Below are 16,951 nucleotides of genomic sequence, written 5' to 3'. Positions count from 1 at the left end.
AAAACATTCATTCATGTGCGTTCTACTAGGCTCGGAAGAGGGCGTAACACTTCTGTTTTCTCCCTGTCAACATGCAGCAAGGCGCCAGGGCCGCTTAACGGTAAACTATCGATAGATTGGTCTGCAGAACGAAAGCAGTCAAGCTCAAGTGCTGGCGTGTTTGGCAGTACAAAGAAAAAAATCATTCGATAGTCTGCTGGGCCTATTGAATACATTCCATAGTACAAAACTATCGAATAATTCGATAGTTCCCATCACTAAGTTCGACAATGGCCGTTTCGGCGAGTGCCTAGTGTGTGCTAGTGCCCTGTGAGAAAGAGAGTTGAGTGGGATTTCCTATACACCTACACTACACTTACAGTTCCTTTTACATTTACACGTACATACATTCCCTTCTTTTTATACTCTTTCGTTTTTCATTTTACTCTTACCACTTTTCTCTAAGTTTTGTCCTGTTCAACTTTGCTTTCAGCCCTCTTTCACTGTCTGAATTTTCTGTCCGATTTTGAACTTTTCCACCATTTATCCTTTTTTCCGGTTGTGACCTTTCTTCCCAATCATGTCCCCTATTTTATTAATTTTTATTCATCAGTCACAAATCCTCCGAGTGAGGTACACATAAGACAAATTTGCAGTTTTAGCACGCACGACTGGAGTGCTGGTGCACCTACCTATTTCACCGATAATGGTCTCAAGATGAGACTTATTAGCGCGCTTTATGCATATTATAAGTAAGATACACTACCGGCTTTATGTGTGTCCCTCTTTCGAAATCAGAATTCAGGTACTTTTTCTCGTAAATTTTACAGAAATGTGCCAACCATAAAATGGGATAGCACACGAACCCCCCTTTCATTAATAGGTATCCATTTTCTTTGGGCTCTATCTGATTTCCTTACCATCTAGATTATAGACAGAAATAGTTGTGATGTCACATCCGTCTCGTTGTTATGGTGATCGTAGTTTTATTTTCTAAACAACATGGCGTAAGAACATAAGTACAAAGCGAAACAGTGACATGTTAACTTCCGGATTGCAAACATTAGAGTAAAAGAAACACTTGCACACGTTTTTTTAATCCAATGAATGAAACTATGAAAATGTAGAAAAAACAAGCTATTAGGTGAAAAAAAAATGTTGAAATATGTTAAGCGTTGAAAGTGAAATGTTTCCCCTGCTACTGCAGATTTTGTGGTTTATACAGTGAAACCTGTCAACTTGGCCACCTCTCTAATTAGGCTACCTGCTTATCTTGGCCTAGTTCGTCTTGAACTTGCATTTTCCAATAAGACATTCGTTAGTTACTACTCTATAAGTTGGCCACCTGTCTATCTTGGAAGTTGGCCACACTGAAGCAATGTTTATCCTATGATGATAATGATAAATTTACCTGCGTATCTTGGCCACGCAAAATACCGTTTTGTTATTTTTCTTAACTCTTCCCATATGAGAGGCAGATGTTCTGTGTATGTGACTGGAGAAAAGAAGCAAGGATTCGCTCGATTTGCTCTTGGAGGTCAATGGCCAGAAGACTACCCTTATAAAGGGGTGGTGAAGGAAGATGTGAATACAGGAAATCAGGAAATGGTTGTTCGTATTTGTTTACCCTGTCTGTTTTGGTTCCTCTCATCAGTGGGGAGCTTTAGTAATACCGGAAAATTCTCAAGGTTAAAGCTAACCATCTCAATTGTCAACTATTGGCACCTGTCGGCTTGTCAAAAGATAGCGGAGTTTTTGAAATATGAATTCCCTCAAGATTTTCTCAAAACATTTTTTGCTTCGAGGGAAACACTTCTAGCTCATTAACTAGAGGTAGTTAACTACAATATTAGAATGTGCATATCTGCCAAAAAGAATAAAACAAATACGTCTAGAATGAACCACCATTCAGTAACAACTGAAAAGATGTCATATAAATTGCATATGAATTTCTCAATTTATAACTTAGCTTTTATTGTTTTCAATCTGAATAACTCAGTGTGCTATAATAATAATTTCAATAAACTGCGTACATACGATTCTATTTAATGGTTATTTGTGCTATTGCTTTTTCAATCCGAATAATCCAATGTACCAGACTAGTTTTCAGAATCCGAATAATTCAATGTACCAGACTAGTTTTCAGGAAGCGAAATGTATGCGCATATATTAAACATACTATAGTAATATTTTCTAGTACTGTATACCTTTATGATTACTCTATATGCATTACTTATAAGTAGCTGTCGTGCCACTGTTTATTAAAATTTTATAATCAAGTAATTCTAAAACTACACCAATCACACTTGTTTTCTGTAAGTTGGCCACTTTTTGATGGAACCGATGGTGGCCAACATAGACAGGTTTCACTGTACATTTAGATGTTACGTTAAGTGTCAAAATATACTTAGCTTATTTATTATCGGATATTTAATTTAAATAATGCTGGAAAATTTTTATTTACTAACATCAATATCACACACTGCATTGCAAATGTGTAGGCCTACAGAATTAGTGTTTAAAACTTATGCTGAGTCGCTCATAAATGAATGTTTTCTTGTACTGTCAGTATATATATTTGTAAGTTAAATAAGAAATATAAAGAAAGATTCGACGCATGTTAACCGATTAGAAATTGGTCCCTATTGAAAATTCTCAACACGCATATGGTTCCAAGCTTTGTCTCTTTTTCTTTTTAGTGATCGTTTATTTCTTTATTTTGTAGCCACTGTAACTATACACTCATATTTTAAAGGGTAGGAGTAAAATTTCTAAATGTGTCAATACAATTAACACTATTTTCAAAGTAGACAATTATTTTTCCTTGTAGAAAAATCTTATATGTGTTCCATTCTCATTGTGCTGACAGCTCATCACTCTGTACCTTAGAGTTTTTACATTGCGTATAGTTGCTTTTGTTCATTGGGCATTATGTGGGTAATGGCGTTGGCATTACTTATGCAAATTCTATCTTATTAGATTAACTAGAGATGCGGCCCCTGTAGAAAAAAGTTCCTTATATGTTACTTCGTTAATTACTAGATTTCATTCGTAAACTTTCTTAATGGTGAACCTATGTTCTTAATCTGTATCTTTTCGTGCCAACTTTACTTTTTCCTTAAAATATTCTAAAATTATTATTAACTGTGTGTTCTTATTAACAGGATACTTCATATAATTTCTATCGCTTCATGCATTTTTTTTTACAAAAAAAAACATGGCGATTACCATGGTAACGAAGAGGAAATTACGGCATCACTGTTTCAGTCTATTAGGCAACTTTATTTTGAGAAACTGTCTTCAGTAATCGTTATTTGGTTGAATTTAACTCTTCTAGTTATTGTTTTTTTTTTTTTCGTTTTATTTCTCAACCACTTTCCCTGCGTTAGGCATATTACGCCCACGGTCAATCTAGTTTTTTTTTTTTTTTCTAAACCGTTTCCGTAGTGTATAATTTTTGAGAATTTCAGCACATACCTTACAACATCAGTTTTGTGTATATATTGCTTAATCTGTCCTTAAAGACCACTTAGTATTATATTTATTATCATTGATAATACTTATTCACCATTGTGACCATCGTCATCATTTCAATGTTGCTTACTTCTTTCGTATGTATTACTGAATGGAGAGTTCTGAGCAGCAACTTGGTTAGGTTACGAAGATTGATGCAATTTTGAGAGTAATGTAGTTGGTATGTTCTTTTTTTTTTTTTTTTTTTTTTTTTTATTCTCAAATTTAGATACAAAAAATGACTTGAAACTCCGGAAAGTTATTTAAATATTTTACTGAACTTGTCACAACGAGATTCACGTCAAGAAGTACGCATCAAAATATTAACAAACTTTTTAGTGTTCTGATAACATATTATGTTTAGACATCGGATTTTTATGCACTTAAAATTCATGAATTATGCATGACACTATGCTGTTAAATATGTTAAAATATGCACTAGCAATCCAGTAGAAGAGAGCATTTTCAAACATGCAGCATAGTTGTGATCAAGTTTTGTAGGTGAAATATAACATCGAAAATGTACTTTGCTTTCACGAACTTCTCTTCAGAATTTATTTTATAACAGTTACAGTTTATATTCTGCTAATTTTTAAAATAAACATGGTTATACGAGAACATGATTTCTATTTTTTTCTTCACATGTGTATAGTAAAGTGGATTTACTTTAATCGAAGTAATACGAGACTCAATATTCTACACGTTTCCATTGTGCAAAAGAAAAGTTTTCCTTATAAGGATTTACTTCTTCCCGTAATTAGCCTTACAGTTTATCACAATAGGCTTTCTTTCATTTTCTGGTGTTAGTTTGTGACGTTTGTAATCTGAAAATTACCAGTGAACACCAATTGATGTTATTGGACTATATTTATAGAGAGGAGCAAGTTTAGTATCTATATTTTCTGAAATTGAAATTTAACCCTTGAAGTTATTTTTCCATGGCTTCAATTTTTGTAGTCGGATTTTCTGATAATACCGTCTGTGAATTTATTTGCCACAGAGCGCTCTCATCTACCTGGAACTGACTGGGAAGGGAGGAGTCGTGATGAACTCAACTGGAGATAAGCATTCATTGAGCAACATTTCTCGCGTCCCTTTTTTCTGAATTGATATCGACACAATATTACAATGTCTTTTTCATTATCAGATTTGTCTTAGCATCTCTGCAGTTGTAACCGTTTCTGCCATGCTGATCTGTTGCTAACATTATTGGTCCTTCATAAACAAGTCACGCTTTCACTCTCTCATGCAAAAAGACGTTTTGTTGCATAGACATGCAAATGCATTGAACATATAAACTAAAAGTGGATTTATTCCTCACTATAAGCATACATCTGAAATAAAAGCTATAGAATATGGTAAATGTGCTCTTAAGCTCTAATGTATGTTCTTTAACCTTTAAAATATGCATTTATATGCGCTATAAAACTTCAAATTTGAGCTGTGTTATCGTTGGTAGAAAGCTCTACCAAGATTAACGGTGATGCATATAAGGAAACAGAATATGCATTTGCATAAAAATCCGATGTCTACTTATGTTTGATGTGGACGGTAGGTTACATGCACAATTTCACAGAAAAGTCAGTGCAACACTGGAAAAATAACACACTGTCTTTGTTTGTGTGGTAATCTTTCAAGCAAGTTGCTACGCGAAGTCCAACATTGCATTCAGTACACTCATAACGAGCGTCTCCCCTTATGCCTCTGACTGCACATAATTTACATTTCCTTGTAGCATTTTTCTTCTTATCTCTACTCGGAACATAACCTGGAAAGTGTCTTTTAGTCAACCTCATTAGATGTGGCTCAGAACTGGCACGACCAATTCGACTTTTTCGGTTATCCCCACAACTGTGTTCCAATGATGTTTTCAACTAAATCTGTTCGGAATTGCAACATGGTTTTCTTTCCTCCCAGCTTCTAGTGTACTTCGTGATCGTTCAAGACACGGATATTCTAAAAGTGTAGAACATGCTTCTTATAATACCTTTTAGGTCTTTTCTTTTCCACTGGGTACGCCTACAAAATTTGATAGCATTTATCCACACCACTCATATAACGGTTATAATCATTTAATACAGCCGGGATAACAGTCTCTTTGCCTATCGTTGTCACAAATCGTCATGGACAGTACTGAGCATACGAATTTCCCTCTTGTCTTTCCATTTCGTGATCATCATTTGCCTTTATATTCGTACACAACTTCCATCTCCTCCTTCTTCAGCTTAGTTTTGTCTACTTCGGGTGGAACTCCTTTTCTTCCTTTCTTGATAGTGTCTACACAGTCCGTTTCATTAGATTTCAAAGCTAGAGCTAATTCTGGAGTTGTACAATAGTTGTCAGTATAAATACAGTGCACAAAGGAAGATCTTTTGCGATAGTGATAACGACAGAAGTAGCATGACACCCATTGCTGCCTTCTAACCTAGTATCTTTGCCTATGTACACAATGATGTTCCGATTGTGACCCGATGTAGCCTCAGGGAGTACATAAGTCTTAATTCCAAATCTACGTGTTTTTATGGGAATGTATTTAACGCACGACAATCTCCTTTCCCACAACATCAAACTTCCATCAACACAGAGTTCCCCTGAAGGTAGATATACAGATTTGAAATTTATAGTACAAGAGCGTCTAATACAGGTTTTATTTTCCACAGCTTTCGATTGGGATCGATGCACTGTTTTGAATTATCAAAAAAATGCAGGAATTTATTGTGCAAAACAAGACTGTTGTATGGCATATGTCCTAAAGTTGGTGTCTCCAATATTATCTTTTTGCTGTAATACATAGGGAGTTCGGGTATCCACACAAGTCCCTGAAGAATTAGAATTACCAAAAATGGCCTAACTTACGTTCTGCGCAAAAAGTCGGCTTCTGTTCTTCAGAAAGTTTTTTTTTTTTTTTTTTTTTTTGACATCACACATCTTTTTTTTTAACAGCACAAAACCATCTGAGAGACATAACTTCAACAATTCAAGAGCATTACCCTTATCATATACATGCCTGTGCAAACCACTATTATTACGACACTTCTCGTAATATACGCGTATATAGTCTTGTCCACGAGGTACCATAAGCATCTACCTTCCAGTCTCATCGTCTCCATCACAAGCAGAGAAATCAGAAATATGATAAAGAAACTCCAGAATCATTGTCACTGGAACTAAGCAGATGTTTAATAATGTCGTCATCTTTAACAACATGTTTCTTGTCATTGTATTCTGAAAATTATATACGTCTACACACTAAGCTTCTTACTGCTTCAGAAACAAGTAGCGGAAGAAACAGAATAAACAGATGTATTCATACTTTAAACAGGCCAAAATCAATAAAATATTGATTTCTTCTTCTTTTAGTAGAACTTCATGCAGGGAAACCCTTCGTGCACTTCATAAATGCTGATAGTTGTGAGATATTTAAAAAAAAAAAACGAAAACACGTATTAATTCGTTCAACACAGGTAAATTCGCCGTGCAGTCTTACTACATGGACGTGTGGTATAAATAGTAATAGGGGTAGGCTAGGAACGGGTTAGAAGCCCCGCAGGGGCTCGTTGGTTTCTTCTCTCGACATAAAATGGGCAAATTAAAGACTTCCCCAATTTTTTCTACACATTTTACAATCTGTGGATCCGTATTGTAAAACTGTTCCACGTTCACTACACTATGTACGAAAGCGTATTATTACGCCGAACACAAAATGAGCTAAACCACAAGGAGCGTATTATTAGGCCGAACACAGTGAATAGACTTCTTAGTCAGAAAATTCTACAGGGGAGAAGTTAAGAAATTATTTGCCCGTTTAACGTTCAATGATAATTGTATACTCTTAAGTGGCTTCTTTGCAGTGTATTTATTCAGTATTCAAAAGCAAACCAAGCGAGATATTGAGAGCAGATGTAGATGAGCATAATTTTCTTTACAATCATTTTCAGTCGTGTGTGTTGTTATTGCTGACTATATACCATTTGATCATTAAGCTAGTTGTGAGTTCTTTAGGCTTGCGTAAAATGCCGACTGAAATATCAGAGGCCCCAAAGTTAACAAGCTTTGTTATTCAGATTTAGTATTCTTGTATTAATAAGATAGTTGTTTTGCCAGCTAAAGTGGATGGAACACGCAGGATCCCGTGCCATGGAAAAACATCATTTCGATCAGGTCAACTCTAGCCACAGCTATTAAAGTTGTGTTGAAAAAATGTTTTCTTGGCTTATAATTAGCAAAAGAAGTCCAGCGAATTTCTTCTAAGAAATGTTACAATTCCGGTAATTTATTTTCACATTAGGTTATTTGTGGCTAGCTTAGGTTAGATTTGGTTACATTGTTAGGTCTAAGAACTTGCGTCATCCTTTTTTCTACGTGCTTTTGAAGATTTTCTGCTAAAGATGAACTATTTGCTTCTTATGGTTCTCCAAAATGATTTGGCTGGGTGACGTGACAATATCCCACTTAGCTTAGACGAGTTTCAACAGCGATACCAAAAGTTATTAAAAATTACAGTTTTTTACGATTTATATATAAGTACAGCGTGGACGTATGACATAAAAACTACAGTGCAAAAAGAAATCAACTTGTAATAGCTCAACACTAAAAGGCACGGATGATATCTAAGCAAGCTGGCAAGGTGAAACTAGTGCAACTTGCTTAGTCGCGTTAACGATGGTGGGTATGCGTTTATATAATAAAAGCGTATGAGTTTTCGAAGTTATACGATTTTCTATAGCACTTGTAATTTTTTCATACTAATAACCCTGCACATTCAAAAATGAAGTACATTTTTCGGTAGACGGCAGAAATACTCCACCAGATGAAAACAATATCTAATACGGTCGTCTTTATTATGGGTTCACTTAGGGTTAAGCGTTATATAGCAGTTTCAATAATTTTGCACTAGTAACCCTACACGTCTCTTTCCATTCAGTGTATTTAATTTTAGCTGTAAATTTGAGAAACTGTTTTGCGCCTAAACATTAACTCCACCGAGGTTCCTTTATGATTACTAGCAGGCTTACTATTTCCTGTTCATTTTATATATACGAAATATTTTTAGAGATTCCGTTACTTATTCTTAGTTAGACCAGGATTGGAAAAAAACATAACTTTTGTTGAAAACGACAGATTTTTTTTTTTTTTTTTTTTTTGGTTTAACTAATCTGCTCTATGTATTTATATCACATGAACAGAAATAAGTTTGTTTCGCCTTGCTCTTACTATGCAATAACCGGGTTATGCTGGAAGGGGTCACATAAGCTTAAAGCGGAATCCAAACTGCTTCTCGGCTTATATCAGAGAGTAACTGTCCTCTATTTGAACTCGAAATCAGGACTAATTGCCAAAAATGCGATATGTCTGCCGACTCCTGATAAAATTACGTTGTACTGCTCTTCACATACTTGTTAATATAGTTGTCAAGAATCATTTCAAAAGGACGAAAAGATAAACAGTTGCACAAGTGAAACCATTATACAGAATTACGTCTGGACAATATCAAAATACTGCAGAGTACAGAAGAACTAATTTAGTTCAAGTTAGTACACTACGACTTTTATTAGCACAAGTTAAAGAACTGCAACGACTTAATTTGCATATAAGTAAGAAAAGTGAATAAAGATACGAATTAACTTTGACTCTAACCATTTATACAAAAATAGATACCAAAGATATTTCTGATTTCAATAAATGCCTCTCGTAAGGTTTGTATGACCTCCCCCCCCCCCCAAAATTACGGCATTTCCATGTATTTTATGAATCGTTACCTAAACTTTATTAAAATGAAACAATATTTATTTTTTTTTATTATTGCAATTGCATAACAATAGATCTTTCATATGTTAGATGCTGAAGCGTTGTCAATGAATTACTTCATAGGCTTCGCTGTGCACTGTATTTTTAGTCATTCTTAGGCAGTGTCCAAAAATGCATAGTGCACACTCGAAGTCTACAAGTGGAGTCCACACTAAATAGTGTACACTTCGTCAAATTAGCTTTTGATCCTTAGTTGTTTACAGCGCCTCATCGTGGTGGAATATGGAACATTGATAACAAAGAGGGTAGAATTTCGCGTACTAGAAAAATTAACATGCTTTTTTTTTTTAGATGAATGACTTTCCAGTTATAGTAAAGATAAATATATATCGTTCAGATTGACAATATGGGGTAACCATAAAATGACGTAAGAGTTTCTTCCATGTATGCCAACAGCTTCAGCTTTGCAGTATCTGCAAATATTTATCAGCATAAAAACCACTAAACTATTGGCGGTTCTATTTTATTAGGCATGTTTGCGCGAGGGAATATTTATTAATCCCCCGGAAGAAAAGTACCACTGGTGGTTAGGGCGCTGATGACACTTGCGAAGGAGATTAAGAATTTTATTGCAGGTAAAAGTAGGCAATTTGCAAGAGCGTTAGGACACCGAGGAGAGATCGCTATTTACAATAATACGGGTCAAAACTAGTTTGGAAGAGAGTACATATTGAGTATAATTCCTTTATGTACGGTAGATACACAAGAATGACACTATAATTGTCGTCGTTCTACTGTATTGCTTCAGTTATAGGCATACTGATTAGACTATTTCTACCATATTATGCTGATGTTGAAGTTCCTTATATGTTACTCTTTCTTTGTGCATCTATAAATTTTACCAGTAAATCTTCAAAATAGTGCCTCCATATCGTTAATGTACACCAAAATAAATACTTACAAGGATGACAAGGAAAGAAGTGGAGTTGAACAACATGAGGACCAAATTTACAGGAAAAAGCTATTATGTCACTATGAAATACCAATTTATAAGGAACACGTGTACTCAAGATGGATAACCCTAATTAAAGTAATATGTTAAAAAAAACAAAAAAAAAATATAAGATTAGTATCTTATAAGCCCGCTTAAATCGAGTTCTGTACATTGTATACACTTCAACAGTTGCGTGAACTTCACTATGCTCTCGGGCCCTACATCTTTTTTGAAATATATCCGCTGTCTCTCCTATATGCTTCCCACTACGAAAATGCGTACTCAGTAACGAAACAAATCCCCTCGTCCAAATATAACCATAAAAATCTACTATTAATTTAATAAAAAATTTATGAAAATTAAGAGACGTTTTTATGAAAAAATACAGTATGCAATGTAGTGGCTCTCATTGTTCAACTATACGGAAGAAATTATTTGTTAATAATCAATTCATGATGGGTACCGTAATGGGATTATATGAAATAAAAGGAAGGCAAGTCTTTACTTTGGCCATTTCATTTAATGAACCGATTCGTAACCAAGGCTAAAAAGATGTGCCCTGCGAGCCTCTAACCTGCCTTCAATCGCTGACGCTGGCTCGGCAATACTACGTGGATTAAATATTAAACTTTGGTACAAAAAGGAACCAACCCAGTAATTAACTTATAAGTTAGTTACTAGGTTGATTCCTGTTCTCAAAACCGGAACCGAAAAATCAAATCGCTGAATCGAAGAATAAAAAAAAAGAAAAATGGAGTGGCCAAAGTAAAGACTTACCAAAAGGAATTTGTGAATTCTTTGATAAATGTGGAGAAAGAAATTTTTGATCTGTATTTCACTTTTGGGCAGCTGTCAAAAATGCAAAATGTATGGTAATTGGTACATTACAGTCTCTCAAGCGCAAGGAAATATGGTAGCTTTGAAAGGAATTTGTTTAGAATCAAAACCAGAAAATTAGGTCTATCTACCTACGAATTAACATTTGCATCTGTAGCTATAGCTATAGAGAAATGAATAATCTAGGTATTTATTATTCTATGCTAGAGCTTAACATTTTAATTCATACGCCATTAAAATTTGTCATTTACGTGCAAATAGCTCCATTACCGATAGTGTAATTATTTCAATTAAGCTACATAAACTATGTAATATCTAAAGGCAAATGCCTTCATAGCATTATGAAAGAAACATTTAGTTGCTTTTCCTATAATCCCTTGCATACTCAAAGAACACAGCGTAAATACGTTTGTTATTTGCGTAACATTTTTATATTCCACTTGTAGAATCACTAATTTGTATATTTATCAAGTAAATATTATTAGATCAGCCCAGAAATATATTCACCTAAACAAAAGTATTAAAAATATATATTTTAAAATTTTTATTAAGTAAATTTGATATTATTGTTGTTCCTACTACGAAGAACTGCCATCTTAAGTACGCAAGTGTGCTAACGTAGTGTACATCCTCGCACACTACAAACTATGCACTCGTAGACTTCTGAACTTGGACCCACAGACAAAGGATATACTGCCTCTGGATTTGACATTCCTTTCCAGCTTTATATATATATATATATATATATATATATATATATATATATATATATATATATATATATATATATATATATATATAAATCAGATTTTTCTTTTTTCCCTTTTTTTTCGAGTTTCCTGAAAATGCCCAAGTTCTGCAAAATACGTCAACATAAAAAGCTGTTCCCCAAATGCAAGTAAAGGAGCCAAAGAGTAATAGTTTTAAATAAAAATATAGAAATTCCTCCTGTGGCTGCGAGTGTGTGCACAGACAAAGGACATCCTTTGTCTGTGCTCGCAGCCACTCTTCCACCACGTGCTAGTATCCTAACCCGCGCCCAGTGAGACAAAGCCTCGAAGGTGGCGTCAGATCGACTGATTAGTTCCGTCGTCGTTGGTGCAGAGGCGCTACTGTTCCCGAAATTTCCAGTTTGCCGCGGAGTTTGCGGTCTGTATATCCTTTGTCTGTGCTTGGACCTTTTGACGCACACTAGGTGACGTCAGTTCCAGAAATAAGCGTACTTGGAATGCACACTTGTATCTTTTGGACACGGCCTAAGTAGCCTACGATCTTCACTCGTAGAGAACAAACGACTGAATGACAAATTGGCAACAAAGCTGAAGTCATTCACTTCTTTCCCCTAAGCAAAGAGAGGGTTTCCTCCGTTAGAGGGCGGCGGGAATGGAGCCAAAGAATAGTTCGCATAGTTTCCGAGGGCACACCTGAGATAGACAGGCTCTAGCAGTACCTTTGGTTTCCTTGATAAACGGTATCTATTTTCCTAAGCATTGATTTTCTTATAGTTCACTATATATGGTTGCTTATTTTAACTAATTGAATTATTTTGAAAATAATTTTATTTTAACGGCAGCGTTTTTTACAGATATATTATTGTATAGTCTTTAATATTGCAGACTATTTAATGGACATGTATAGGTTGGTATGAGCAAGTTGCGGAAAAGTACCACCACTATAGTCCGAAATATTACTCCGTATGTAGAATGAAAGAAAATGTTCTAATAAACATCGATCAAAATAAAGAAGAAAAAGAGAGAGATTATTTTCTCACAATTATAAGTCTCCCAGAGGAGGAAAAAGAGATCCTAAAAATTTGGGCCATCGCATACTAATCAACTAATTACAGAAGATCCAGTATGCGCTTTAACTAAATATCCGTTTCAAAACTTTCCGGACTAGCACTGTCAATTCTCTACTGGGAGTTAACTTAAAGTATACATATTCAGTAAATATTCGTTACGTTAAATAGTAATTAGATATTCGTTTCACTGGTAAGCGAAAGGGTTTTAAACATGGGCATTCAGTTCAGGGCATTTCAGGTGAGGACGTTAAAAAATATTATTATTACTTTCTGCGGTTTATGACTGAAAGGCGTGTCTCAACCCATATTTTTCCTTCCGTTGAGGCATAAACACATGCCGAGAGTATAAATGATTCTATACACCTTCAGCTTTTTCCACTTTAAATGTAATCGTAATGTCATTAATATATAATATGATACTCTTGCCACTCGTGCACGATTATCAAAATCGATTTTCCTATAATAGTAAAATTATTATTCCCATAGATACCAACTTTCATTTAACTTATTCATGTTTATTATTATTCTTGTAGGTTAATGTTATACTCTAAGCTGTGGAGACATTTACTCGAACATTAGTACCAGCTTTGATCTCAAGAATGAATTCGGACTCGTCCACTTATGTCAATTCTCATAGTTTATTTACAACAAAATGTGGATCTGTAAGTGACAGCATGATGATGAGTGTATCTGATAGTGATACAAGTTTACAATATGTTGGCTTATGTGAAATTTCTTCTGTAAGTGCTGGCAGTATCTCACCTGAAACTACAGAGAATACAAAACCCGAAATAGAAGTAAAATATATGGTACAATATAACGATGATTTCAAGTTACATTTTCTTCCAGAGTGTGACCTGCAGCTCAAAACCAACAGAGAGAATATCACAATTAAAGAAAAAGTGAAATTACATTCCAGCAGTACAAGTAATTTCACGAACTACTGCACTCCTGCTAAAACTGATATGGAAAGTAAAGGAACCGAAAAGTTTGAATCAGAATTAATTTTGCCCGATTTCAGGTAGGTGAATATCCTGATGGTGTTAAGTTTGTTGGATTACCTGTTTGTTTCTCTTAGATCAGTAATTAAATGTTCACATGTTTCTAGTTATAGCTTGAAATTTCCTTGTATTTTTTTCTTCCTTTCAACTAATAAAATCAAAACGCAACGCCGTGATTTTAACGGCTGGGATGCTGCGGAGTTGAAGGCAGCGAGAAACCACCATTCTATTTTCCCCTAGTTTACTGACAGCAGATAGCGAACATATGTACAATGGTATTTTGCAAACTACATTAATATTATGGAAATGATAATGCTCTATGGCTTAATCGTAATTGTTCAACTCTTTCAATACATAATACTTTATATAATTCACACTACTCCTATATATCTAAATTCTGTAAATTTGAGCACCAAGCCTTGATTATATAAGTATAAAATATGTGAGGTAGGGTACGTAGATAATTTCCTAAAGTCTGACTTGAGTATATCTTTCCAATTGATATTTTATGCTAAGCATTACCATATTCTGCTGAAGTAAACAAGTTCAACACAGTTACAAAAGTTTTATATAGTGTATTGTTAATTATCCGAACTATACACCTTAATATTTAGTTCTTAGAAGTCAGTAATTTATTAGATATGTAAGCTGGCTATAAAAGCCGTACTAAGAGTCAAAACAATAATGTTGAGTGAAAAGCTCAGATTTTACTGCACAACTCATGGTACATAGGCCCACGCGCTTTCTTCTTACGATTATTTTAACTACTTCCAAAATGAATGGTAGATAGCCAAATTTTAACTGAGCACTATTAGGCAATTAGCCAGCATTTTGACATTAAACCGAACATTTTTTCATTTTTGGCACTTAGCACGAATTTAATTTTCAGTCTACATATGCAAAATCTAGTTTGAGGGAAGTTTAGATGCAATATTTTGTCATAAATAGCTTTGTTCCTTTATTTTGAATATATTTCTAAATTGTAAATAACATGATTTTCCAACAGTGACTTAAAACCTGACCAGCCTACGAAAACATCTCAGCCAGAAGTAATCCAAAACCAAGATTCACTGAACGAATACCTTCTTCCTTCTGAAGCTCAAACTCAAAGAGAACGTCTCGGAGAGTGTTTCCTGTGTCTTCGTTGTGGACAACCTTTTACTGACAGGAACATTTGTACAACTCATTTGATGTCTCATTCAACCTGTGAAGAAAATTTCACATGTGCTGTATGTGGTGAACAGTGTTCAAATGATAATTATTTCAATCATCACTTACATTCACATTTTACAGAAATGTTGTTTCCTTGTTCACATTGTGAAAGAGTATTTTCAAACAGGAATCAGATAATTGCACACATCTCAACACACACAACACAAACTCTGTTTCCTTGTACGTTTTGTGGAAAGCTTTTCTCTGACAAAGATGGTCTTAGAAAACATATAAAACGTGTACATTTCGAACAAAAAAATTTTCCTTGTTCATTATGTAACAAGAAATTTTACACCGGAAGAGAAAGTCGCATGCATTTAATTTCTCATGCAAGGAAAGGATCCTTGTCATGTTTAAAATGCGGGAAAATGTTTTATCACAAACTTATTAACCTAACGGAATATATAAATTATGTTTCCAGTGAGATGACATTCAACTGTACTTTATGCTATAAAACCTTCTCCATGCGGGAAGCTGTCTACAAACATATTAAAACTGCTCACCCAGATAAGTGTTTCACATGTGGCGAGTGTCAAGTAAATCGTTCTGCTGAAGATAAGACATATACTTGTGATCATTGCGGTAAGCAGTTCCTTAAAAGAAAACAATTCTATAGACATCTTAAATGTGTTCATTTTAAACAAATAAAATGTGTATGTCCTTTATGTAGCAAAACATTTTACAGTCGCAAATCCCTTAGCCTTCACATAGTTTCACATACAAAAGAGATGCCTTTCTCATGTACATTGTGTGGGAGGATATTTTCCAGAAAATATACCTTAAAAAACCACATGAAAACTCATTCTGGAATTAAGCCGTATAGTTGTGAATTGTGTAATAATAGATACTTCACCAGTAGTGGAGTTAAATTACATATGGAAACTGTGCATTCCGGTAAATGCTTTACTTGTGAAAAGTGCCATAAAACATTTTTTAACCAGAATAATCTAAATTGTCATTTAAAAACTCATAATCGGCGTGAAAAGCCTTTCTTTATTTGCAATGAATGTGGTGGAAAATTTGGGAAAAAATCATATCTTGCAGCACACGTCTCTAAGCATTTTGATGATATAGGATATGTTTGTGACCAATGTGGCAAGCGTATTTCTTGCAAGGCTAGTCTGGATAGCCATTTGAGATACCATTTGAGAGAAAGAAAATCTTACCAGTGTGAGATATGCAATATGGTATTGACGCAGAAATTCACTCTTACGCGTCATATGAATACCCACTTTAATCTTCCGCGAAAATTTTCTTGTCTTCCGTGTGAGAAAAAATATGTACGAAAGGAAGACTACGTGAAACATATGCAAAAGTATCACACTTAAAATACATTTATTGTTTTCAACATAAAGTAAGATATTTAAATGATGTTAATACTTATAGGATTTTCTAGGTAATTTCGCCATATGTATTTCAATTTTTTATAAAATGAAAATGAAATGAGATCTTTAAGTTTTACGTCCCACGCCTATGCCGGTTAGGCTAAAGGAGACAGTGATAATGAGAAATGAATGTAACGGTAGAATTAAGAAAGTGGGGGGAAACGGGAGAACCCCGAGAAAACCCATGAGCATGGTGTTTGTCCACCGCAAATTCCACAGGGCGTGAGCTGGGATCGAACCAGGGATCCCTGAGCCACCGCCCCCCTCATTTTTTATATAATATATTGGTATATGTAACAAGTTCACATTTGAATTTAAAGATTAGGAAAACGAGATAATTCTCCCGTTTTACTTTTCAAATCATATTTCATTTTTTTGTGCATTACTCTTTAGATACATTAAGCCTTCTACGTCTAATTATACACTAGAGGTTTTTAAAATAGACTTTATAAGCGCCTTCAAAAGCGAGATTTCGTTATAA

The 16,951-nt window shown here is 34.6% G+C and overlaps 1 protein-coding gene across 8 annotated transcripts; it reads left to right on the top strand.

The window, feature by feature from the left end:
* The first annotated feature begins 690 nt into the window (after positions 1-690).
* LOC145684410 (uncharacterized) lies at positions 691-16,544 on the top strand. 8 transcript variants are annotated; one of them, XM_081756721.1, is made up of 3 exons: positions 691-784; positions 13,406-13,893; positions 14,880-16,544. In XM_081756721.1, exons 2-3 carry the CDS (start codon positions 13,472-13,474, stop codon positions 16,411-16,413), a joined length of 1,956 nt encoding a protein of 651 aa, XP_081612847.1. In that variant the 5' UTR covers positions 691-784; positions 13,406-13,471; the 3' UTR covers positions 16,414-16,544. The 8 variants fall into 8 exon arrangements, with proteins under 8 accessions (XP_081612847.1, XP_081612852.1, XP_081612854.1 ...); XM_081756726.1 differs by having other exon boundaries at positions 756-862; XM_081756728.1 differs by lacking the exon at positions 691-784 and adding an exon at positions 897-953.
* The last annotated feature ends 407 nt before the right edge of the window (positions 16,545-16,951 follow it).

The sequence above is a fragment of the Thermobia domestica genome, chromosome 4, assembly GCF_964235325.1.
Source record: "Thermobia domestica chromosome 4, izTheDome1.hap1.1, whole genome shotgun sequence".
In the NCBI taxonomy this organism is placed as follows: Eukaryota; Metazoa; Arthropoda; class Insecta; order Zygentoma; family Lepismatidae; genus Thermobia; species Thermobia domestica.
The sequence above is the reverse complement of the archived record's forward strand: the minus strand, read 5'-3'. Positions and strand labels throughout refer to the sequence as shown.

Coding starts and splice junctions, on each gene's coding strand:
- LOC145684410 (XM_081756721.1), top strand. CDS start 13,472: ATGAATTCGGACTCGTCCACTTATGTCAATTCTCATAGTTTATTTACA. Junction 13,894..14,879: donor TTAATTTTGCCCGATTTCAG/GTAGGTGAATAT, acceptor ATTTTCCAACAG/TGACTTAAAACCTGACCAGC.